Genomic DNA, 25,982 nt, shown 5'->3' with positions numbered 1-25,982 from the left:
ATATAGGTGCATAACAGTCTCCGACCTTCATCACCACTGACAGCATTGAACTAGATTGCTTTGATGTTGTTTTGGCTTCACATTTTCGGCCGAAGTGTCAAAATGGTTAGGCAGTCCGGATACCATGCCAGCAATTCACCTGGCATGTAACCTCCCTTTAAGACTACACATTGTCAAATTGTCTCCCGAGGTGGTCCGTGCTATGCACCTCTGAGACAAATCAAAAGCGAAAGGCATTTTATCCAAAGGTATGGGCACACAACCTTTAACAGGTGGCATGGTAGGATGTTACTCGCCTGACCTCCTACTTACTTGGAGGTAGAAGGGGAGGCAGTTGCAATGTTGGCACAGTGCAAACATGCTAGTAGCAGCACAGCACCATGACAACCTCTCTGCACCCCTCTACCTCCCAGTAAGCAGCAACAACATGACTGGCCAGAGATCAGTTGAGGTAGCAGCACCCCACTGTACCCAGCTGCTACTGCATACAGCTATGAGGCTAGTGGCTTCCTTGTTTTCCAGTCTTTGCTATATCAAATACATCGTGGCTCATCAGAGACAGGCACCGCCAGTATGCCTTATGTTTTGGCATGTCACTATTCAACCCATTTAAAGAAGGCTTGCTGCGATGCACACACACACACACACCGACTGTGCTTACAGTAAATTATTCAGAAGACCCACAGAGAATGAAAATTGTGTGTCCAAATTGACACCCAATGGTTGTTGTTTTTAAAGGAAAAATAACTCCCAACCTCCATCTCTTAAAGTAGCATATTGGGTCAACCAATTTAACAGCAGAGAAATGGAGGAATCAGATGCATGAAGAGGAAAAGCTCACCAATATCTATTAACTTGTCTTGAGTCCATCTGTGCCAGAATTCCTCTGAATCATTAACTCTGTTCCAGATATACAACAAGTTTAAAGAAAATATGCTACTCCACATACCTACGAGGGGAGAGAGAGAGAGACGGGGAACAAGAAAAGTGAGTTCACACGAATAAATTTAAGTAAGACCTCAAGGCAAACCAGTTGAGAATGACTCTTATTTTCAGCTTGCTTGGTTCTTCTCAGTCAACTATGAATGCATGAATATGAGCATATTTAACTCAAAACATAGTCTAAAATTCTGTTTTTAATGCCCGGGAAGATATACATCAGGCAGATTAACATCTATAAACTGAGCAAATGAATGAAGCTGGGGGATACAGCACACTCACAACTTTTCCTGCTACACTCTGAATGGATGAAATTGTCAGGAGCTCGTCCTACACTCAAGTAGGACCCTGGGAGAGACACATGCCCAACTGGCATGTTCTCTCCCTCCTAGTCAATCGTTTGGGCACTTCAAAAGCTTTCTTCAGCCCGAACATCACAGCGACCGATGCCAACAGACATTGGCACACTTAGGGATCCACGGAGTTTTCACAGCTTGTGTGACAGACCTCAGCAACTCAGCATTTTGGCTAATCTACTTTATTTACATATAAACATACATGGAGCACTGCAACATGGCTCCCTCTCTCTCTAGCATCAGACAGCAAAGACAAAAAGAACAAGGGACAATAGCCCCACTTCAAGGAACACGGTAACACAAACATCATGTCTCCATCACTTCCCACTCTGTGGAGGCAAAACATATACCGTCATGTGATAGACAACAATCTCATGACTGCAGTCATGGAGCAGGAATTCTAACAGAAATATCAGTCTGCACTTGCTTTCGGTTTGCAATCTGGAATGCTGAGTCTGATAAGATATACAAAGAGCAGCATAATTTGGGACTGCTCTTTATATGAAGCTGTGCAGAAATTAAGATGAGCTCACTGTTGGGCATGGGGGTGCTAGGAAACAGTAGACAGCGGGTTGACTCTGAATGCTCTTCAAGGAAGGAAAGAAGCTCCAGAGTTTATAAAGAATGTCCATGAGTTATCTCTGTCAAGGTAGAAAGGAGGGTGCATTGTGGTTGGTCCTTCTCTTTCTGCCAGAAAGTAAAGAAAGCAGAAGAAAGAAAGCAAAGAAGAAAGCAAAAAGTAAAGCAGAAAGAGCAGTTGTGTTTTCCTTGGATTGTCATTTGTTCCAATTTGGCAGTAAAGAGCAGGTTTTCCTGGGGAAAGTGGCAGGACAAAAGGAAAAAGGAAAATGCTCAGACATGGACTTGTGCCTATACAGTGTGGCATAAAAGGAAATGGGGATGAGCCCCATTGCTGGATGTTTTGCTGGGCAAGCAGATCCAAGTTACATGATGATATAATCTCAGGATGCAGCATGACAAAAGCAGTCATTTAAACATGCCCCAGGAAGATGTAGCCCAAGAGCTTGATATGCTCTTTTAAGATGGACCAGATTCAAACCTTTTTCCTTGGCTACAGAAGGGGGACAGAAATGCCACAACAGTAAATACTCCTGCTAATGAGGTTATCACAATACTTTGACGTTCCCATAAGGCAGTTAAATACATTACCATGGAGATAGCATATTCGGCTTTCTGGGAGTTTCTTGATCATGCGGCCCATGAAGAATTCACTTCCAAAGTTTTCTGAAGGCACAAATGCTCCGTATTTCAGGAACCCCACCTCATAGGGAGTGAACTCCAGCCATTCTACAATCAGAGGAAATAAAATACTGTAATAGCAGAGAAGGTGACTTTCAAACATAATGAAACTAAGGGCTTATACTCACTTAACTTTCCACCACTTTTCCAAGGCATGGTCTGTACCTTAGAATGCTGGGTTCAAGCAACGCCCCCTTTTTTGCCTTGTAAAAACCCGCTCTTTAAAGCTCAAGTGGAGCAAATGGCAATCAGCAGACAACTAGAATTGATGCTTGCTCTGACTGAGCTCAGACATGGAGCTTTCAAATATGGACTTGTGCCTGGAAAGAGCGGTGCAAAAGGAAAGTGTGGATAAGCTCTAAATGGGCCTCTGCAGGTCATGTAAGACCAGCTTCCCATTCTCTGTGTTGTCCCAAGTGCATGATCTGCCTGTATGTGCAGCAGGAGGAGAGAAACAGATCTCTGTTGAGCCCAGAGGGCATCACACAGGTGCTGCACCCACACTAGGTAAATAAAACAACCTACACCCTTGGTTTCTTTCTGATTCTTATTAACCAGGTATGATTTGTCAGAGAACTTCTTTTAAACCAAAAATTTCAGTCAAATAGCTTCACACATAGAGGCTAGTCTATGTGAGAATACGTGGGATGCGGGTGGCACTGTGGTCTAAACCACTGAGCCTCTTGGGCTTGCTCACCAGAAGGTTGGCGGTTCGAATCCCTCTGATGGGGTGAGTTCCCATTACTCTGTCCCAGCTTCTGCCAACCTAGCAGTTCAAAAGCATGCCAGTGCAAGTAGATAAATAGGTACCACTGCGACGGGAAGGTAAACGGTGTATCTGTGCATTCTGGCACTCATCACGGTCCTCCGTGCGCCAGTAGCGGTTTATTCATGCTGGCCACATGACCTGGAAAACTGTCTGTGGACAAATGCCGGTTCCCTTGACCTGAAAGCGAGATGAGGGTCATAACCCCATAATCGCCTTTGACTGGACTTAACCTTCCAGGTGTCCTTTACCTTTTACCTTATGTGAGAATAAGTGGCTAAGCAAACACTGGCTAGTACTCTGGCTAGTTTAAGATTGGATTTTTTTTACTCCCCTAATTCTAAGTATAAGGCTGCAGCCCTAGACTAATAATAATAATAATAATAATAATAATAATAATAATAATAATAATAATTTATTTATACCCTGCCCATCTGGCTGGGTTTCCCCAGCCACTCTGGGTGGCTTCCAAAAAAAATATTAAAATACTGTAATACACTGTTGTCACTGAACTACAACTCCCATCATCCCTGGCCTTTGGCCATGCTTAGAGTTGGAGGTGAGCAACATTTGGGGAGCCAAAAGCTCCCTACATCTGCTATACATACATAATGCATTGAACCTGAAGGAACTTACACAGAATTACATCGTAAAGGTGCTCTCCTATATATACCTAGTTGCATGTAAGCCCCATTGTACGTAATGGGACTTCTGAGTATACAACTGCATTGCAAGGGCCATTGGATTTGTGGACCTAACTGTGTAATAGTTTGGTTCTCAGGTATTATTTTCTGCTAATTTCCCCAAGATGTTTACTCGCTGCAGTATAAATGTAATGAAATGGCACAAAATCTTATAAACTCATAAAGCAGTCGAAAACACTCACTGCAATCAGCTGCCTACAGTATCACACAAAACAAACAGAAGGTTTGACCCACCTATTTCCATCTCAGACCAAATGAGCCTTTTTACAAGTATAAAAGGGAGCTATGTTTCTCTCACAGATATACCACATGCAAGTGTATATATTTGCACATGTATAGGAAACTTGAATTCAGATTAAATGTTAAAAATAAAATGCTAAGCAGTTAGAAGAACTGACCTCCAATTTTGATGCCAACGTTTGAGTATTTTAAATATTTGATTAGCTCTGAAAAGATAGTGGAATATTGACTGAGAGGCGAACATGACCCTATCATAGGCTAGGGTACCAGATATAATGCTAAATTTCTAGGCTATGGCTTTGTAAATATTATGGGTCAAGTTTCAGCCTAAAACCAGTATTTTATTTGTATGAGAATATGCAAAATATTTGATTTTTGTCATTCACATGTCATGGATTCCAAAGAGCTTCAAATGCAGAACAAGTTATTTGATTTCCTCACTCTTTCCCCTCACCTTTGAAATCTTGAGTGCTGTATTTGTCCTTAATATTGATGGTCACATAGATGGGCAATGGATTCTGTCCATCTGTCAAAGATTCCCTCTGGTCCGAAAGCTTGTGGCAATTTTTCTAATTGTGAAGGGAGGGGGGAAACGTTACTTACAAAGCCATGGAACAGACACATACAGTAACAACTAGCAAATCACCTTAGTGTTTAAACCAATGCCTAAAATAAACCTAAATCATAAAATATTAAAAGTTGAATGGGAATCCTGAGCTCATCTAGTCCAATTCCTGCTCTGGGCAAGAATCTTGTGACAACAGCATCCTTGGCAGATGGACAACTGAGATCTAGTTCTAGTCATGCTGTCTGGAGCAACAGATGAACAAACCCTGTCCCATCTTCGACAGGAGAAGACAGGATATTTGTGAACAATTATCCTATATCCACATAACGTTCTCCAGGCTAAGTATACCCAGCTTTTTCAAACTGTTCCTCACAGTATTTGGATTCCAGATTCCTCATCATACTGGTTGCCCTCCTCTAAATGCACTGCAGTTTTCAAAGTCTTTCTTAAAATGTGCTGCCCAGTATTCTAGAAGCTCTGACCAGTACAGAACAGAGTGGGATGATTGCTTCTCGACGGCTGGACACCGTGCTTCTGTTAATGCAGACCAACATCTTAATATAACCTGATTACCCACCTGGCCATGGGTGGCTAAATCAGACACTTTATCCCAATAGCTGTGATGGTACAACAAGCCTTAGGTTATTGAAATTTGTTCAGAAATGAATCCTGGATATATGTCTATGCTACACCCCTCACTCTGACCTCAAGACGTTTATTGTAAATTCTGTTGAGATATTCCAGGAAATATATGGAGATCAAGGGCACCAGTAGCAATCCTGAGTATATGCAAACCTTAATAAGGTTCTTGGGACATAGATTTGAACCCCCCCCCCTTTAGCATTTACATTACTGACATTCCACTCTGGAATGTTCATCCTATAGATATTTTAAGTGCCTACCACCCTAATAATTTAACCTTAATACTTATCACAGTAGTGTCTCCTGGGGCAATTTTCAACTACCATGTCCTGTCAGTATAAGGACTTCCATTTGCATAACAGGAATCTCTCCCCCCCCCCCCAATAATAATAATAATCCCCATGTGTGCCCTTCCCAGATCTACTCCAGGGGGTTGGGAGAACTCCTAGAACAGATTTTGGAATGTGGAAGAACTCCTTGCAATGAAGGAACATTTAGAAGAGTTTGGATTTGATATCCCGCTTTATCACTACCCGAAGGAGTCTCAAAGCAGCTACATTCTCTTTTCCCTTCCTCCCCCACAGCAAACACTCTGTGAGGTGAGTGAGGCTGAGAAACTTCAGAGAAGTGCGACTAGCCCAAGGTCACCCAGCAGCTGCATGTGGAGGAGAAGGGAATTGAACCTGGTTCACCAGATTACGAGTCCACCGCTCTTAACCACTACACCACACTGGCTTTAATTGATGCTACATTGGATTCCACCCCTGGTACCCCTGTACTATTTGCAGTTTCCTCCAGAATTCTCATAGCAATGTTGCCCTTCATTTTTTAAAATGCAGGTATTGGCAATTGTTTAGAACAAAAAGAAAGATTTGATACTGTACCCCATCATTTATCAAATACTCTATGACAAGCCCCCAGAGATCTATAAATGTTGTATTGTATCCTTCTTGTTTCCGTTGACTCAGCTGTTGATAATAATATTTAATGCGCTCCATGCTAAACATCTCCATCTTGCTCTTGGTCACTTGTTTCTTAGCCTCATTTATTTTTTCATCAAGATCTTTCTGGGACCAATAAGCATCGCTGTACAGGTGTGTCATGGCCCTGGGGAAAAACAAAACAAAAAGACGTAAACATTTTTATAACCTAAGCTATTAATAATAATATCTTTTCATCCATACTGTTATTGATAATAATTATGAATACTAATATCTCTTGATATTATAAGGCATGGGTAGGCAAACTAAGGCCCAGAGGCCGGATCCGGCCCAATCGTCTTCTAAATCCGGCCTGTGGATGGTCCGGGAATCAGCGTGTTTTTACATGAGTAGAATGTGTACTTTTATTTAAAATGCATCTCTGGGTTATTTGTGGGGCAAAATATAGTCCGGCCCCCCACAAGGTCTGAGGGACAGTGGACCAGCCCCCTGCTGAAAAAGTTTGCTGACCCCTGTTATAAGGCATTGATATGAAATTAAAAGCGGTGTGTTGTGGCCTAAACTTTCAAGGGCAAAAAAAGAAAAAGTAAGCACACAACCACACATATGTGAAACACTGTATTCCACGAGTCAAAAATTCTAAGTCCAGGGCTAAGAGATCCATGTGTGCTGCACTTGGGTTTACATCACAGATTTGTATAAAGGCACTATGGTATTGGCAGGTGTGATCAGTATGTCATTTCTTCATTCATTAACAGTTCTAATTGATTTAAAAGACTCCACATGACGGTTCCACTTACCATGAAGTGCCAGACAAGCCAGACATATATGTTACACAGTCTAGAAGATTTAATTTTTTTAGGCCCCTTATGCAGCCATATGTTGTTGTGAATGACCTTGTCCCACCTCCTGTTGTCATGACTGCCACCACTGGAACCTGTATGGCACACAGGCATAAGAAATCAATATACAGCTACCGCAGGATGAAACATTTAGGAGGACGGAAGTTAAAACACAGCGGCTTCCAATACAGTTGTTGTATTAATGGCGTACCTTCTACACAGGTGAGAAGATGAACGGTTGCAATTTAAGGCTGCATATCTATGCATGTTTATGTGGAAGAAGGTTCCACAGAAGCCGTGTTTAATGAGTTTACTCTCAGGAAAATGTGCATAGGTTTATGGCCTTATGAACTGAAGTGTTTAATTCACTATCACAAAGGGGTTTCAAAAGAGCTAAACCCTGGAAGAATAAAGTTGGCCTACTTGACAAAGATATCTGTAACTATTTTAGCTCAGTGGAGAAACGTGTATAGGATTATAGCCTAAGCCATAATGACAGGTCTTGGCTAGTGTTAGTCCTGGCAAACTGCCAATTGTTAGGGCTTGCATAGCTCAAGCCCTGAGGATCAGCTGATAGCTGGGACTTGCAGAGCTCAATGCGTGTTACTTTGCAAACCTAGATAACCTGTGTGTGCTGTTTAAACCCTGATGACAGGCTGATTGGCTGTGTGGGTACCAGGACACTTAAATATCCACTTCCCCATCACTGGCTTAAGCTATTGTAGAATGTGGCCAATCAAATTTATTTAGTTAATGTGCTTTTATCTCTCTTCAAAAAAATTTTAAAACCTCCACATTTTTAGGGCAGTGATACATAGTACATACCATTCAGTAAGCCAAGAATTAGAATATTGCATTCACAGTTGGCAGTAGGTGGCATTACCCCGTTTGGAAATTCTAAGATGGTGAAATGATGGCCAGAGATGCTGTATACAACATAGGCAGCTACTTGTGAGATATTCCAGTCAACTGCTGGAAACAATGAATGCACCAATGAGTACACCAAAACACCAGCACTGGACAAAAATTGCGAAACACTTGCCGGCGAGTGCTCCAATTGGAGAACAGCCTTTCCCAAAGGTGTCATGGGCTTTGAAGACACTCAAACTCAGGACGCAAGGGAGAAACGTGCTAAGAGGAAGGCACGCTTGGCAAATCCACACCGTGATCAACTCCTGCCTGGGAACCAATGTTCCCACCGTGGAAGGACATGTAGATCCAGAATTGGCCTCCACAGTCACTTATGGACTCATTGTTAAAACTGTGTTTATGGAAGACAATGTTACTTGGCTACGAGTGATCGCCAAAGAAGAAGAAGAACAACATAAAATACAATGGTCTCGCAATTACAAAGGTGGAATGTGGCAAAATAATAAATTCCGCAAGATAATGAATTCACCCTTAGCATAAATCAGCATCCCATTTCACATACCTCATGATCTTGCAAGTCATAATTTAGTTGAAGAACCTGCTTCAGAGCCTGAGCAACATGTCTCCTCCGTTTGTGTAGGAATTCTTCTTCCTGTCGGCATATGTCATATCCCAAGCGCACACCAAGGTCTGCCGGGCTGGAACATTGACTAGAACATACACAGGCATTATATATAGATATCTTATCCAAATACATGAGAAATCTTAGGATTTTATCAAGCAGAAATATAACAGAATAGATTACTGCTTGGGATCATTCAGCACCATATTATGGGAAATAACCATAGACAATTCAGTTATTGTCCTGCCCCAACTGGGCATTGTGTTATTTGATAGATTGGCCCCTGGTCTCCATATTTAAAACTGGTCTACTTTTCACATTGTTGAGAAACTGATTAAACCTTAGTATCTATTATCAGGCATTAATGCTGAATCCTAATCCTGTTTAGGCCAATTTCAACAGAAGGCAGAGGGGGGAAGGAGCCCCCACTTAGCTTTGTTTAATGCATTTATTTTATCTTAACCCGAGGTACTATTTCTGGTACTATTTACATTTATTTTATCTTGCTCATATTCAAACTTCTATACAGCTAAGTATTTGATCACCTGGTTTTGTAAGTTGTTTGCTGTCCACGCTATTAATAAAGTTGGGTTATTTGAGTTTATTTGGTATAGATAGACACAAAGCCTAAAGTGTGTTGAGGCTATTTCACACAATATCATACTGAATGCCCAGAAAGATTTTTTAGAATACCGTTTTATTGTTTATATAACTTTTAAAATTTATAAGAATATTTTTATTTTCTGATGACTGCACATCACACATGATTTACTTTTGTTTTATTTTTGTTTTGTTTTGTATTTTATTCTGTGACCTGCCCTGAAATCTTTTGGGGTAGGAGGGTATATAAATTTAATAAATAAATAAACAAGGTAGCTTGCCATTAAAACTGCAAGTAAAACCACAGCTTCAGTCGAAGATAATAGACACAAGTATGGCAGATACCATTCTAAACAAATCTTAAAATGAAAGCATTATTTACTTGGCAGGAAGTGGGGTGTTAGGATAGCTCTAAAACATTACCCTGTGTTGCATGTTATATTCCCTGGATTCCCTTTGCGTGTCAAGGTCCCCAGGGCCACCCCAATAACTCACACAACACAGAGAATTTTTTGTTTAAGATTTTTGGCATAATTTTGGCCACAACTTTGTGAGTGGTTGCTTAGGCATTGGTTGCGACTATCTGCCCCCACCATGGGGGACAGACTGACATTCCGCACGATGCGAAAGTCAGAATAGGGGAATATACTTGGGGGTTATGCGGAGCAGGGAACCTGCCCTCACCCCAAATGCAACCAGGAGCTCATTGCTATGGCCCGAGCCCCCTTGACAGAGTGGACAAGCAATAGTTAGCCCCAATTCCTTTAACGGAATCCCTTGCTGCAGCAGCATTAGAGGGGCAGGCACTCAACCTACCAAGGGCAGGCACTCAACCACTTCCCCACAACCAACCAAACCATAAACCAATGCCTAACCGCAACCTTACAAGTTGTGACAATTTGCTACGCAGTAGGCAAAAACCAAATGGCCCCAGCCAATCAGCCAGATGGACAAAATTCCTACCAGGCCCCTGCCCCAAGAGCAGACGACCCCATGACAGGCATAGCAAGGTCAAAGTGAACAACCCTAATTTTAGGGAGGGGGGGACAGTCAATCCGATGCACGGTCGAAAAGAGGAAGCCCTAGCCTCGTGCAAGGAGTTTTAGCATTTCTGGCTGTCAATCAACAAATTGCAACATTAACTTCTTCCCAACAACAAGGGAAGCCCCAATCGCATGTGGCCAACAAACAATTAGCCCGCCCCCAACTTTGGAGTGTCCTGGCGGCCCCCACCGCAACACGTGCTCTCTATGAAGGAGAACACGCTTTATAGGGCTAATAAAATGAATACAATATTCTAATCATGTTCTGGCAACTGTCATAGATCAAATGTGGTGTTTAAATACCTTTCCCCCCTCAAAAACCCACTTGTAACTGGATTTGTAATGGCTTTTAGTCAAATGCAATAAATGATTAATTGGGGGGGGGGGGAAACCACATAAGAGCATACAAAATTATGAGAGGCAACTTATTTCATATTGTCACTACAAAAAATTAAGCATTAAGGATGCTTACCAGTCATCTACTTGCACGTGCAAATTGTATTTTTTCTTCTGAAAAGCAGGAAGTAAATGTCACATAGGGCAATCATAATTTAATATGCCCCTCCCCCCTTCCCAAGAGAGTGCGTGCTTACTTTTTGCTGCCTTGCAAATGTGACACATACAGAGTTAATATCCCAGTTGTTGTGTTGTTGTTGTTGTTGTTTTAACATAACTCTGGCCCAATGGTTCCCTTCTATAGGTTTTAATTTTTGTTACCCAGACAAAAAAAGTGTATGTGCACACATCATTTTCTCTTTGGGAGGAGGAATTCCAGGTTGTATTTTGTTTTGTGATGTAACTGATGCCCTCTATCCCAATGTGCTTTTCAATCCATCTCATAATTCTCAACTTCTCCTCCTTATATATTCCAACTATGTCAGGGAGTGTGCGGACCTCTGTGTGAGAGATTGCCCAGGGTAGTTTTATTTGCAGCTGTGGTTTGTGATTGCCCCCACCCATTTCAATGTAACAGCACCCCTGTTGCGATAGCTGAGACTTGTACACTTCTTAAAAAGTTGGAGGTTGTTAGCTTTTCCTGAAATAAAAATAATCCAGAAAGTTCTTGTGTCAAAGCTCAAAGGAGAAAACAGGCGGAGCGCCTGATAACAAAAAGTACTTGAAACTTGTTGCTGTACAGAAAGGTGGACGTCATCTGCCATCTTACTGCAGCCCTGCCCTAAGCAGTTAAGCTGCAGCAATGCAGCTGCTACAGAGTCTGGAGGGCATCTCCATGGTTCCTCCTTATCACAAAGACCACTACTGAAACTATACCTAGCTTCTGGGCCCCAGTTAGTTTGTAATCTGAAGCATTAATCTTTGGACTCAGCCTTGGTATGAACCAAGTCTTATAAAAGTTACTATTAAAAGGGACTTAAAGCGGGTGGCAAGTTCAGAAGACCCTACATTTTAATACTTTGGAGTTCGTTCGTTCATACATTTCATGAGGTAGAACAATGGAAGCGCCCAGAATGTCCTATGCCATTCCCATGGGATTTCGTAGGATTAGGGTGAACAGAAGCAAGCTTGCTTCAAGAAGAACAAGTCGTCTCTTCAATAGGAACCTATAAAGTGTTTTCCAGAATCCTCAAGTTCTGGGGAGGCAGGTAGAATTACCTCAGGGCCTGATTGTAATAAGCCGACCTTGTTTTCCACCATAGTTGTTTCCATATCAACTCAGTCTAGGAATTATTTGCTACTGGTTTAACACTTTCAGAATGCTACTGATGACCTCCACTATGCTTTCAGAATGCTACTACTCACCTCCACTATTGGTACTTTCTCTCCCATGGGCAGGGAATTCAACATGACAGGTAGAACATTGGTTTTGGTGCTATAAGAACAGGTAATCTGAGGAAAAGGAGAAATATTGGGTGAAACTGAATGCAGCATTAAATAGGGTATGCACGCGGAATGGGGTACAGTAGCACAACATGACTTCCTCACCTCTCCTCCTGTATCCCCCAAACCTATTTGTTGTTTCCCTCACCATCCAGAGCAGATTTAGGGCATTGGGGGGGGGGCAGAGGAAGGAGGCAAGGAGGAAATGTCCCGTAGTGCCAGCAGACCTTTTTCTGTGCATGCAACAATTTAGCTGAATCCCACCTGATCATCCCAGTCAGAAAAGCCTTGTACTGTTTTCTTCTGAAGGGAAACTTTTATGGTTTCAATTATTAAAGTCAGTTGACTTACAGGATTATAGTGTGTCTTCTTTGGTAGCATAATGTCCATTGCCGGATCCTTGTACTTGACATAGTGGAACGTAGTGGGGCATGGCGGTATAATGAGAGCATCCGAACCCATCTTAAAACAGTGAGTGCCTTCGCAGGAACCTTTCACTGAAAGCGCAAGGTCTTTCTCTAAAGACAGGGGACAAAGCATGAAGAGAAACCTGCCATTGCATTTGTTTCCATAATGAACAATTTTGGATGAACACAATTAATTTTAAAAGAAACCACTTGGGAAAGGGTAAGGATCAGCTCTCAAACCACTCAGCACATTAGTGTAAACATTACCATTTTGAGGAAAGTACACTGCAAAGTTCTCCAACATGTGGACTAGGATTAGCCATTAAATCAAGGATGGGTAACCTGTGGCCCTCCAGATGTTATTGGATCTCCCATTATCCCTGGCCATTAGCCATGCTGGCTTGGGCTGAGGAGAGTTGGAGTCCAACAACACTGGAAGGGCCCCAGTTCCCCATCCCTGCTTTAAAGGGATCTGACAATGTGTATCTGTCTTCAGGGCTACTATGGTATTACCAGATATTATGCTGGAAAACTAATTTCAGTCATGGTGTTCTTAAACACTTGCTTGGATTAAGTGTTCTACTGACCACCAAAACAGAAAAGAAAATTATAATACTGCAAGCCTCCTTGAGATTTGCTTTTGTCTATTGTTTTTGTCCAAGCAGATGGAATTCAGGTAGATCATTAGTTGAAGAAGGGGGCAGGAAAAAGGCAGGCCACATACCTGAGGGCTATGTTCTACCTCCACAGTTGAAGGAAGCATGCTTCTGAATACCAGTTAATGGAAACTGCAGAAACAGAGAGTGCTGACGCACTCAGGTCCTGCTTGAGGCTTACCATTGGCAGCTAGTTGACCACTGTGAGAACAGGTTGCTGTACTGGAAGAGCCACTGGCCCAATTCAGCAGACTCTTATTACCCTCTTCTTATATCCACCCTCCACCTCACACTCCTGTTTGGCATAGCAAAAACATTCTGCTCATCCCCTCCCCACAACACAGCCAGGATCTGGACAGCCTCCTTTAAATCACTGTATCCCATCTTTAGTACACCTCCATTTTGGAACAGCAATAATTCACTGACCTGATTGGCTCTCAGCTTGCAAGATAATGGTCAGTAATGATAGGATCAACACCATAATGACTGGAAAGTACCTCATAAAGCAAGGACAACTTCCCAGACGCTTTGGCACTTGTGCGTAAAGGTACTTTTGCAACCCTCATCGTGAGGGTTGCACTGACAATGGTGTCCTCATTTTTTCTCCTCTAGAATGTTAGTGAAATGCCCACAAAGAGGCTAGAATATTGTAATGTGCTCATAAAGATGGGCTGTACCCACTACTGAGTGAGCAGTGGTTCAACTGCCCTTCTCAGGTGACTTTGCCCCACTTTTCCCTCAGCTCCTCCTTACTGTCTAGTAGGTGCCCCAGGCCTGCTAAATATGCCTAGCAGGCTGAATTGCTGTTTTGAAATCTGAAACCTGGGACAATTTGATAAACTGGATTTTCAGGCAAAAGTCAGTAGGGTAAAGCCACTTCCGGCCTGCCCAGGAGGTGGGGTTGCGGGCTTCACGCCCACCCCACATGAGCGGGGGCTGGTTTCAGCCCCCGCGAGAGCAGGGGAATCCCGGCCACGTCGTCCACCCAGCCAGCCAATCGGGTGGCTGGAGGGGCGTGGCCTGCCCTATTTAGGGCCAGCGCGGCCAGGGCTCGCCCTCTTTCGCCGGCTAGCCCCCACGTTTTCCCACCCTCCCTTCCTTTAGGTAGGTAGGTTTCTGACTTTGCTATGGACTTCGGTCTGTCACCGCAAGGGGCATGGTAGGAATTTTTCCCAATTGGCAATTTGCAGCCATTTGGTTTTTGCCTACCTCGTAGCAACTCTTCACAACTCCTCGGCATTGGTGGTTAGGCATTAGTAAGAAGGGGTTAAGAGGATGTGGGGGGGGAGGAACACCATCACCTCCCCCCAGAGAATGAAGGGTGGTCCGGTAAAGGACTCCGGGGGGCGTGGCCCTGTCCGAAGACTATGGAGGTGTGGGCCTAAGGCATGCCCCCGAGCGATGACCCGGGGGAGCTCCTAGTTGACGTGTCTCAGCAGGAGACTCCCCCACTATGGTGTTAACCCTTCCCGTGTCTCCAGCAAATGGGCTGGAGCCGGATAGTCGATAGGACCAATGCCTAAGCCAATACCTCTCATTCCTGAATTCAATAAAGTTGTGGCCTAATTTGCCCATTTTACCTTAAACTCTGGTGTCTGGTGTCTTTATTTATCCTTGGTGGGGGGCGGGAACTCGCCACGCAAAGGAAAATGATTGGTCTACTCTAGCTTGTAATACTATAGCAGCCATTCATTCTGAATTACAACATCCTCCCCCCGCCCCACTTTTTTATTGCTATGGAAATGTAGCATTGCCCTCCAATGAAAGATCACAGTTTTTTCAAGTAGTGTCTATTACCTTCTTCTTGTGTTTCTCAGCTTTCAGAAAGCACTTCCATGGTGGTGAAGTGATTGAGGAAAGCAGAATTTGCTAGACTTCTGTATATCAGTATCAGAGGTTAATAAATCCCCCTCCTTTACCACAACACAAATAAACTCACTTGATTTACGGGGCTTCTTCTGGTCCACCTCTGCTTTCAATTCGCAAACCTCACGACACTGTAGCAGAGATGAGCAACAAACAAAATTAACAGGGATCAGCTGGAATTGGCAGTTTTTGTTACACTGCGTGTTATACTTGAGGTTCAGCTAATTGATATCCAAATATCACTCTTGTTTGAGTACAGTTAAAAGCCAGTATAGGAACCTTCACTTACTATTGGGCATTATAATTTTACACTGATCATTGTAATTTTTTTCAAACCTGTACTTACTGAAGATGTTGGCTTTTAACCCTGTCTCAAACAATATTTGGATATCAATTGGCTGAACTCTTAGAAGACGTTGCATAAGAAAATAGGTTACTAAAGAAGGCTGGCAAGATGAAATGTGTTTGGCATTGGCATTCCAGAAAATCTGACTGATGAACATTAGGAAGATCATATATTAGCATTTTAGTTATCTAAAGAGCAGCACTGAAGAAGTATAAGCACAACCCATGTACTGTATAGAGAGGGTTTCATTATATCTATATTATTGTATGGTTCTCCATATGTTGTGGAAATGTTATTTTGACTTATGGTATGTTTATAGATTTATCTGCTTTAGTTATTGTGTTGCAGAGTTCTTATATTTGCTATTCAGATTTCTGGAATTTTGTACCCCCCCCTATCTTTTTTACTAGGAGCAGGTGGTCCTTAAGAGTTGTTTAGAAGCAATCCCGCTTAATAGGATCTTGAAGGGCTTGAGTGTTGATTTTGTGCCTTGGTTTCCTTCCTTGAAGCCTGCGTTGAGGTATAATCTTGATAGCCATCGTGGAGCGTATTATCCGGTGATCTGTCCAGCAGTCGTCGGCGCTCGTCATAACCAATGTCCCCACTGTGGAAGGACGTGTGGGTCCAGAATTGGCCTCCACAGTCACTTACGGACTCATTGCTAAAACCGTGTTTATGGAAGACCATCTTACTCGGCTACAAGTGATCGCCAAAGAGAGAAGAGAGATCTTTTTTACTGAAAGCTTCAGCTCCATTTTTAGGTAGTAAAATTTAACACATTTGAGTCTGATGTAGCAGAGCACTCTCAGCGGTTGAGCTAGGACCAATAGTTTCTTAGATCACATAGGTATTATCAGCATTGATAAATTGCAGAAATAAAAAATTACCACTAGGACGCCATTTGTTATGATGGTTTCAGGTGGGCCAGGCCTAGGAAACAAATATAAGAGTATAGGTACTTTCAAATGATAAAATATTACACCTGCAGGGCAAACAAAAGTTTCTTTCCAGTCTGATCCTCAATAATGGGCTCCCTTCAAAGAAAATGCAACAGATCCATTTACCCTAGAGTTTTAACACTGCTTTAGCTTCCATGAACCTAAATTGTAGCCCAATTCTTACTTTTAAGTTGCAATATGGTTGCTGCTTCTTGAGGGCTCCAGCATACACTAGTCTGGTAAATGTAGACATGAACACCAAAACCATACAGCAGAGGTGGATGGCCAATACTTGTGCTGCTTCCCATCTAGGCTCCTTACATTTGACAGGATCAAGCCCTTCCCATATGGCTCCATGTCCCACAAAGTCAATGACAGTAAATTATAACTTTTCTGGAGGTTTGATGTCTTAGAAATTTATTTTTATTAATAATGGAATTCTTAAAGGGTAAATTGCCCAGATCAAGTGAATTCTGGCTTTGTGCCTGCACAGATAATTCTTAACCAAGCTGATGGTTGGTGCCGATCACCTCTTTGGGAGGGAGAGAAAAGGTCATTTGGATCCAGTATCCTCCAAGCAAGGGATCAGCACCAACCATCTGTTTATAGGAGATGGAAGTGAGGCATCCTTCCCCATGTGAGAAAGAGTGGGGGGTGGGAACAAAGGGAACATTTGCAAGCAATATTCATGTTGGTGATAATGTTGTGAGTAAAGCTGAAACCTACGAGAGATAACTATGTTTTCAATCAAACAGTTTTGCTCAGTTTGCTCACCAAATTTTCCATTTTTATCCAACTAATTCAGCAGCATTGTATACATTTATATCTCACCTTTCGTCCATCACAGAACTCAAGGGGACATGCATTAGATTTTCAGGTAATGCTGACCAGACTCAAACCTTATTAACGTCAATTATCATATCCTTCTAGATCTAATAAATCTGTGTTCTCCAATAATATCCAATCCCTCAGCCAGCAGAGGCAGGACACCTCGTAGTATAATTTCAGATCTGGCAGCGAGAATCCACCTCTTTCCTTTGTATCTGTAAGTAGTTTATATTTAATTCTTGGGTTTCCCCCCTGACAGTTATACTTCAATAATGTTTTTTGCCAATCTTTGAATTGTCCCACCTCACTGTTCACTGGGATTGTTTGAAATAAAAACAACATTTTAGGCAGCACATTCATCTTTACAGCAGATATTCTTCCTGCTTCTTAACTTCAGTAAGATTGTTCTATAGTATGCTTTTGAGTTAATGCATAGAACACTTTTGTCCTAACATTTCTCAACAAAATTTATTTATTGTCTTTGGAATCCAAACAAAATTTAAAATCAAAATGGGGGACACTGAAATGCAGCAGAAAAACAAAATTTCAGATTCAAAAATTAAGTCTGGCTACATTCTGAGTTTGTGTAGCTCTCTTTCGGCTCTATAACTGCCTGTATCTTTGTACACTAAGGTCAGGAATTCTGATCCTCATTATAAATTTACCTTTGCCTTAATTCTGCACCTGATAATTATATTTATTTATTTATTTGAAACAAATGCACATTTTATTTTCATGTTATTTTAAAAGTGAAAGCAAATTTAAGCATTTAACATACTTACGCAGGTTCCACCAAAAATTCAATTTCCAGCTCTTCTTGTTTCTATTTCCAAGAAGAAAGAAAAGGAAAAAGAAGAAATGGTTGCACACAATTCCTTTCTTTCTGAAATTAAAATTGTCACATTGCAGAGTTGCTGGGGGACACACATAGGAACATAGGGTGCTGCCTTATAGTGAGTCAGACCATTTGCTCATCCAGCTCATTATTGGCTATACTGAGATTTGCCGCCTCACATAGAATCCCTTGATCCTTTGTTCTTCTTAATGGCTCATCACCCAAGCCTATCACCTCAACACAGAAATATTAGCCTAGCTTAACTAGCTTTTAATTCTTACTGATTCCAGGGAGTAAAAGTGTCTAGCACACAGCCTAATACACATGGGTCTGGCTAAATACACACAGTCTAGCACAAAGTCTTAACACTCCAAGCATGGATTAAAATTGAACATTAGCTTGATCCGGATATAATGGTGGCGGTGGCGGCGGTGGTGATAATATTTATACTCCACCCCTCTGGCTGTGTTTCCCCATCCACTCTGAGCAGCTTACAACACATTTAAAAAACACATAGTAAAACATTATAGAGGTCTAGTGCCCACAAATTCACAACAGTATCTTGTTCTTACAAGCCACCTTGGTGTTCAGATCTCACCTGTGGTTCAGACTTAAAATACATGAGAACTCTTTCACCAAGTGGAAGCCGAGCAACATCAAAGGATATAGTGAAGAGGAGCTCATCTGGAGTGAAAAGATCTTCGTCAAAGACAGACATCTCTAACAAATTCTGTGAGAATCAGTTAAATATATTAGATGCAGGATATAATCTGTGTCTATAAAAGCAGCCTTCATTTGCCCCACCTGCAAAAAAACAATGTCTCTCCCATATCGTTCTGTACAGCCACATCAGGCACTATAACTACAATGGTAGGACTTTACCCTGAAGCTACAGTCTTCCGTTGTCTCCCAAGACAGATGCCAACCATAAGAGCAGTGAGATACTTGGAATCGTCTTCTAAATCTGAAGTGGGAAATTTTTTTTTACTCCCAGGCTGTCATTCACTTCTGGGCAACCTTCCAAAGATCACACAGTAGTGACGGGCAGTGTCCAAGCCAACAGTGGACAAACCAATAAATGCAATATGTACTCTAGTTTCTCCACAAATTCCATCCTCCATTTAGGCAAAGAAGAAGCATTATGGACAGCAGTGTCCAGTTGTGTGGCAACGTAAATGAGACTTCATTGCTTCCCGGCTCCATGACTGGAGATTACTGGAGGAACAGGGGCAAGGGGCGAGAGAGCTCAGTGCTGTGCAGCACAGCACAGCCAATCTGACAGACTTAACTGCTATTGTCAGGGACTGGACATCGGAGGAATGGTGCACTTCCCGGAGAAGAGGGAGACAATATAGATTTACAAGAGTGGAGGTCATAGTTCAGAGGTTGCAGAGGGGAGAGGCTGGGAAATATTGGGAGAGAAGCAGGAAGAAGAAGAAGAAGCACCACCAGGGAGAGACAGCTGACAGACTCAGTATCTTTAGAAAGCATTCCAGATCCCCCCTCTCCCAGGCGAGCATGGAAAGTAGGAGGACAGAAAGCTCAGAGGCAGAAAGCACAGATCAGCCAACACAGGGATGACATATAATAGGAGAGATGGAGGGGATGGGGATTTTACTCAAAGCAATGCCATTATCTAAGAGGCAACGTCCTACATCTCTGTGAATATTGAATAAAATACCTTGCTAAGAGCGTCTTGTTTTTTCCCCCATTACTGGCAGCCTGCCCTGAGGGAGGAGGATTGGATTCCCTGAAGCCTGTCGTTATGTATCTGCACAGTGCTGAGTTCCCACATCCCTCCAGTGATGCCTTGCACAAACACAATAGCAGTCAGTGGGGTGCCATGGGTGGGGCTGCATTGCTCTCCCATCTTCCCAATGCCATGGCCTGCTGCCAGTACCAAAGGGGGGGGGGATGGCAAGACAACCAGGAGCTCAGGATGGTGCAGGCTGGGCAACAGAGCCAATTGGAGGCTGTCAGTGTTGCACCCACAACCTGCCAAGCTCCACTGCTCCTGCCCCTCCCAGTCCTGGCAGCAGCATGTTGTGTTGGGGAGACAGGAGAGCAATGCAGCCTAGCTTGCATTGCCCTACTGATGGATACTGCCCATCCACACATATGCAGATGTCTTGCAATCAAAAACAGGCAAAGGATCCTGTAGACAGTGGTACCTTGGTTTATGAACTTAATCCGTTCCGGATTAAACCAAGTCCGTTCTTAAACCAAAGCGTTCTTAAACCAAGGCGTGCTTTCCCATAGCAGCAGGGGACTCAATTTACAAATGGAACACACTCAACAGGAAGCGAAGCATGTTCTGCTTCCAAGGCAAAGTTCACAAACCAAAACACCACTTCTGGGTTTGCAGCATTCTTAATCCAAGTTGTTCATAAACTAAGCTGTTCTTAAACCAAGGTACCACCGTATTAGGAGCAGGAGAAGAATGCACATGTGATGGTATTATGTTGTTGAAAAAGCCAGCTCAGAACAGTGCACAACTGAAAGGGGAATGCTCAATTTCTCACCTTGACTTGGTTTTGAATCCTATAATAAAATGTTTCATTCCAAACAGGGTTCTTGCTATTATTAACAGTTTTGGTCCGCACTTTTTCACATGAAGAAGTAGGTAACCAGAGGGTCACGTAACAATCAGACTGGCTTACTGTGTAAAAGAAGAATAGCATAGTAAGTAGTATTGTCAGCATTTGTTGTCCCTTTCAATGCACTTTGACCTGGAGCCATTAGCACAGAAATCTGATTCTTTCCTCTCACAAGTTTCCATTTCTTCATTACGAACTGCAAAGCTTGCATTTTGTCCATATCCACACTGCATGGGAGTAACTCAGAAGTGACAAAGAAAAAGGGTTTGGTTGAGACTCCTTTCCAATATTTGCCCAAACATGGTTTGGAAATCAGGGCAAATACACCTTAAATGGTTTTGCTAAAGTGAGATCACTTTAGCACACATCTCAAACCCCACTCCTGTCATTGAATGAAACCATTCAACAATTTTCTAATTATGTTGCCGAAACTCATAACTGCCTAGTTCAGAACACAAATTTGTGAGCTTATTAGATATAATATGAATTGAACTGCAGACATCTACCACAGATAACAATTTAAATAAATCTCTACACTGTGACCAATTGATGTTATTCCGTTTTCATTGGCCTTGACAATAAGAAAGTGTTACATTTTACAGTGTGCAGTCCTGGTTTAGGTTGTTGGATGGGTAATTCAAATAGAGGCAACACTGGCTACATTTGGATGTCATGGTAAACCATGGTTTCAGATTGGCTTGCCTCAAACAACATTATGATGTTTCAGATTCATTTACATCAACCACAGTTAGTTGATTTACAAATTGAAGAACAAACTGTGGTTAAACAGAAACAAATGCTTCTAGACTTCTCCTTACAGCAATACTGAAGAAGACCTTAGACAGAAGGACCACACAAGGCTCATTACATCTCAGCTCAGTTCATTTATTATAATAATGTGGCCACATTATATAAAGCAATGTAGGAAGCTTCATGACAGTGTTGTTGTATCCACCCTAACATTAATGCCAAGCTACTTAAACTAAAATCACAGAGACATAAACCATTAATTTGGGAACACCCAAAACAAAAAGGTATGCAAATAAACCAACTGCAACTCCTGTTCATATGACCATTTCCAATATATTGACAAATACATTTGTTGCAAATCTATTCAGAAGTTCCTAAACTGTATTTATGCGGGTGGGGGGGGGGGCGGGTTGCATGTCAGCCTTTCATATGGGAAAGTCTGAAGAGGGGTTGTAAGTAGGAATGTAAGGGAATTTAAATGAAAACAAACATTGGAAAATAGACTGCATATTTGTTTGCTTATTTGTCCCCTGTCCAGAACAGAAATAAATCCTACAGATACAATTGATATTTGCAGCTGCTGTTGTTTTCAGTCCACAAATGTAATTGGTTACAACCCCTTCCGATTTGCATTGTGTTTCCTTTGTGCTGAAATGAATGGGGTGGAATAACATCCAACACACATTTAAAGCATTTGACTTCCCCCAAAGAATCCTGGGAACTGTAGCTTCCACTTCACAGAGCTATAGTTCTCAGTACCCTTAATAAACTATAGTGCGGATGATTTTGCCACAGAGGACAGTGAGACAAATAACAGAAGACCAACTGCAGCAGAATGGAAAACAGCGCTGCATGTTGCAAATACAGGATGGAATGGGGAGAATTGCCTTGTAACATCTCTAGCTGTAAGCACTTCAGCTGAACATCTTGTGGTTGCTCCTGTAATCTGGAGCCTTGCACAATCTCCTTACTGCGGGGAGGAGCAAAACTGTATTGTGCCAAACACACCTATAATTCCTATTCAGATCTTCCATGGGGGGGGGGGGGGGAGAGAGAGAGCAGGGCTGGGATGCCTCTTCTTATGCATGCAATTTAAGAATTCCTGAATGTGACTTTGGTGATGTTCTCTAGCTGGAACATTATTTCTATCACCAGTCCACAAATAGCAAACTACCATATGTTCACTGGTATTTAACATGTGATTGTAGGCGTCATCAAGCCAGCAAATACGCCTTTGTGATATCTCAATGCATCTGTGCAACCTTTTTATACAACCTTTTTTTATTTGTGGTTATATCATGCTGTCCTATGCACATTGTTCCCTGTGAACTACTCTTTTATTTCAGAAACCTAAAGTAAATTATAAAGACAGTAGCAATGTTCAGATGTTTGCCTAACGCAGGAAGAGTTATGCTGGGGGTGGGGACAGAATTCACATGCAGGGTCCACCTCTGATGTATTGTGACACACTAACTACTCTTTTGGATCTTTGCACAATTAGCTCAAATGTCTGAAGAGGGTTTTTCAATATGTTTGACTGAATTTGCTTGGAAATTCTCCCTGATAAGCCAGGGTTCTCACCTGTGTGTCCTTAAGCACATTCAACTCAAAACTGAGTACTCACTAATGGTTCTTCCTCATCCTTGGAAAAATGTGACAAGTGGAATGCTACAGGTTTCTGTCCTGGGCCTGCCATTGTTTAACATCTTTATAAACAACATGGACAAAGGAATTGAGAGGACATCAAACTGGGAGGGGTAGCTAATGTTGCAGAAGATGGAACCAGAAGATTGGAGAACTGGGCCCAAACTAACAAAATGAATTTCAAAAGGGACAAATGCATGGTTCTAGATTTAGGCAGGAAGAACCAGCTGCACAGATATAAAATGGGGGATACCTGAATTTCCTAGGGGTTTTAGTATACCACAAGCTTAACATGAGTCAACAGTGTGATGCAGCAGCAGCAACAAAACAAAGACACAAAAAAAACCCCTAATGTTTTTCTAGGCTGTATCAACAGAATGGCCCAATAAAAGTAATAGCACTGTTCTATTCTGCTTTGGTCAGACCACACCTGGAGTACTGTATCCAGTTCTGGGTACCACAATTTAAGAAAGATATTGACAAGAAGGAACATGTGCAGAGGAAGGCAACCAAAATGATCAAGGGTCTGGAAAATAAGCCTTAGGAGGAGTGCTTGAAGGAGCTGGGTATGTTTTGCCTGGAAAAGAGGAGACTGAGAGGAGATATGATAGCCATCTTCAAATATCTCAAGGGCTGTCACATGGAAGAGGGAACAGCTTGTTTTCCCCTGCTCTGGAGGGTAGGACTTGAACTAATGGCTTCAAGTTACAAGAAAGGAGATTCCGACTAAACATCAGGAATAACTTTCTGTCAGTAAGAGCTGTTTGACAGTGGAACAGTCTCCCACAGGTGGTGGTGGACTCTCCTTCCTTGGAGGTTTTCAAGCAGAGGTTGGATGGTCATTCACCATGCAGAAGATTTCTGCATAGCAGGGAGTTGGGTTAGATGATTCTCAGGGTCTCTTCCAACTCCATGTTCTATGGGGCAGCATTCAACTAAATTATTCTACATGGGCATTGCCCTCACGCAAGTGATGTCACATTTAAAAACTGGTACTCCATGCATAGAGTCCTCCTTTTGGTATCAATGGCTCCCAGGGACATGCAGAACTGGATTGAATATCTCCATATGACTGGGCTGGACATCGTGTGGTGCACTACCTCCTGGATGCAGGCTTCTGGTGACTTCTCCATAAGGGCAGGAGGTAACAAAGCCCATAATTGCCACCTTAGGTTATTTGAGATTGACATCTCAGATATCCCTTAGATCTGTGGGTTATGCGGCAGTTCACTTCTCCATAAAGCAGGGTGGGCTTCAGGTCCACATTAGTACAGTGGTCAGTATTCATGCCTGTCATATAGGTAGCTAGAGATTGATTTATTCATGGAGAGCACCTCTCTTGAGATAGAGGACATAGCCTAATGGCAGAGCACTTGCTTTGCTTGCACAATTCCTCAGGTTCAATTTGTAGCATCTTCAGTTAAAAGAAAGATCAGGTTGCAGGTGATGGAAAAGGCCTTTGCTTAAGACGCTGGTAAGGATGGAAGGATCTGCCAATACCTGTTATTTCAGTTTCTCGTTCTCCCAATCCTAAAACCTGATCTTCCCATTTCTGCTGCAATTTGCAGTTTTTTAAAAGAGGCTCGGGAAAATTCTTTAGCATTTTAGTGTGAATTTCTCCAATAAACATGTTTTTGTACACAGTTTTGACTAATGTAAGCATTTTGGCAAGCAATTTCTACTAATATAATGTTGTTTTGTCTGCCATTTTCACTAATGGCACAAAATTCAGATAAGTGTGAATTTTGAAGGCTGTTTGATAAATTCAGCTTTAAATGTGAATGGCATTGAATTTCTTCCCCATCCTTAGATTGGAGAGCTGTTGCCAGTCAGAGCAGATAATACTGGCCTGGACATGACCTGCTATAAGTTCTCTGAGGAAAAGTGATTGTGAGAATATCTGAGGTCTCTTTCTCCTTTTCTAAGGAACCTCCATATATTAAAGAGACCAATTTTGTGGACATTTCAAATAAACTTGGGGACTACTCAAATGCCTTTAGCATCACCATATGAGATCAGCCTGTTTGTGATTAATGGTGCAATCCTATGCACGCCAACTCAGAAATAAGCCCCATTAAATTCAATGGGATTTACTCCTAGGTAAATGTGTAGAGGTTGCAGCCTAAGCCAAAACAATCCCTACCACTCTGCTTTCCCCCCTGTTCCATAGTTTCACCAGATCTTTTGCAAGGCAAACCAGGCAAACCAGTTTATTCTCCTGTTCTCCTTTCCACCCACAAACAGTGCAAATAGTTATCTTACCCAACTTAAGAGTTTATGAGCAAGCAAGCCATACTTGGGCACTGATATAAATACAGTTTCCTATGCAATTTATCTTGTCAGCTATGAAATCCTGCAGCGCATATGAAGCTAGATGTGCCAACTATCAAGAGTGAGTGAACTCTAAAAGCAATATGAAACAGGAAAGGAAGAACACTCACAGAAATCAGCTTGGCGAAGATTTCTCATTCGTATGACTCTTACAGTAAGCAAGTTGCAAGGAAATTCTTCCAGCTGCTGAAAAACAGCAAAGCAAAGGATGAATATTAAATTGTGTTTGGATAATCAAGTACCTAGCAGAGCAGCAAGCTAACCAATGGTTAATAATTCTGCAAAACTACATATAAGTAATTGTCTAGACCAGGGGTAGTCAACCTTTTTATACCTACCGCCCACTAATGCATCTTTCTTCATGGCAAAATTTCCTTACCGCCCACCAGCGCTAGATGGAAGGAGGATTCAGCTTGTGCCCACCTAAATCGCCCACTAGTGGGCAGTAGGGACCAGGTTGACAACCCCTGGTCTAGGCTAAAGAATGAAGCGCACATTCTCCATGTCCTTGGCGTGTTCAGATCACCAAGTGGCACCGGTTTTCAATAGCAA

The 25,982-nt window shown here is 42.3% G+C and overlaps 1 protein-coding gene and 1 long non-coding RNA gene across 2 annotated transcripts in view; both read right to left on the bottom strand.

Annotated features, from left to right (window-relative positions):
- LOC310681900 (cytosolic phospholipase A2 epsilon-like) overlaps positions 1-25,982 on the bottom strand; it is a 40,884-nt gene that overhangs the window by 5,458 nt on the left and 9,444 nt on the right. The window contains exons 3-17 of the mRNA XM_083449937.1: positions 25,541-25,613; positions 20,631-20,767; positions 18,707-18,838; positions 18,056-18,096; positions 16,395-16,437; positions 15,235-15,292; positions 12,584-12,750; positions 12,155-12,241; positions 10,866-10,903; positions 8,691-8,838; positions 7,217-7,353; positions 6,360-6,582; positions 4,720-4,834; positions 2,466-2,603; positions 842-949 (exon numbers count right to left, since the gene is read on the bottom strand). Coding sequence (XP_083306063.1) covers positions 842-949; positions 2,466-2,603; positions 4,720-4,834; positions 6,360-6,582; positions 7,217-7,353; positions 8,691-8,838; positions 10,866-10,903; positions 12,155-12,241; positions 12,584-12,750; positions 15,235-15,292; positions 16,395-16,437; positions 18,056-18,096; positions 18,707-18,838; positions 20,631-20,767; positions 25,541-25,613 — 1,645 coding nt within the window. The remainder of the gene's footprint in view (positions 1-841; positions 950-2,465; positions 2,604-4,719; positions 4,835-6,359; positions 6,583-7,216; positions 7,354-8,690; positions 8,839-10,865; positions 10,904-12,154; positions 12,242-12,583; positions 12,751-15,234; positions 15,293-16,394; positions 16,438-18,055; positions 18,097-18,706; positions 18,839-20,630; positions 20,768-25,540; positions 25,614-25,982) is intronic.
- LOC310682579 lies at positions 21,514-23,337 on the bottom strand. The gene is made up of 3 exons (XR_014514017.1): positions 23,175-23,337; positions 22,731-23,097; positions 21,514-22,035 (listed from the first exon to the last, which is right to left on the bottom strand). It is a non-coding gene; the product is annotated as an uncharacterized lncRNA (long non-coding RNA).

Source organism: Podarcis tiliguerta (genome assembly GCF_965153285.1).
Source record: "Podarcis tiliguerta genome assembly, chromosome: 1".
Taxonomy (NCBI): domain Eukaryota; kingdom Metazoa; phylum Chordata; class Lepidosauria; order Squamata; family Lacertidae; genus Podarcis; species Podarcis tiliguerta.
Note: the sequence above shows the minus strand (reverse complement) of the source record. Positions and strands in the feature narration are given on the sequence as shown.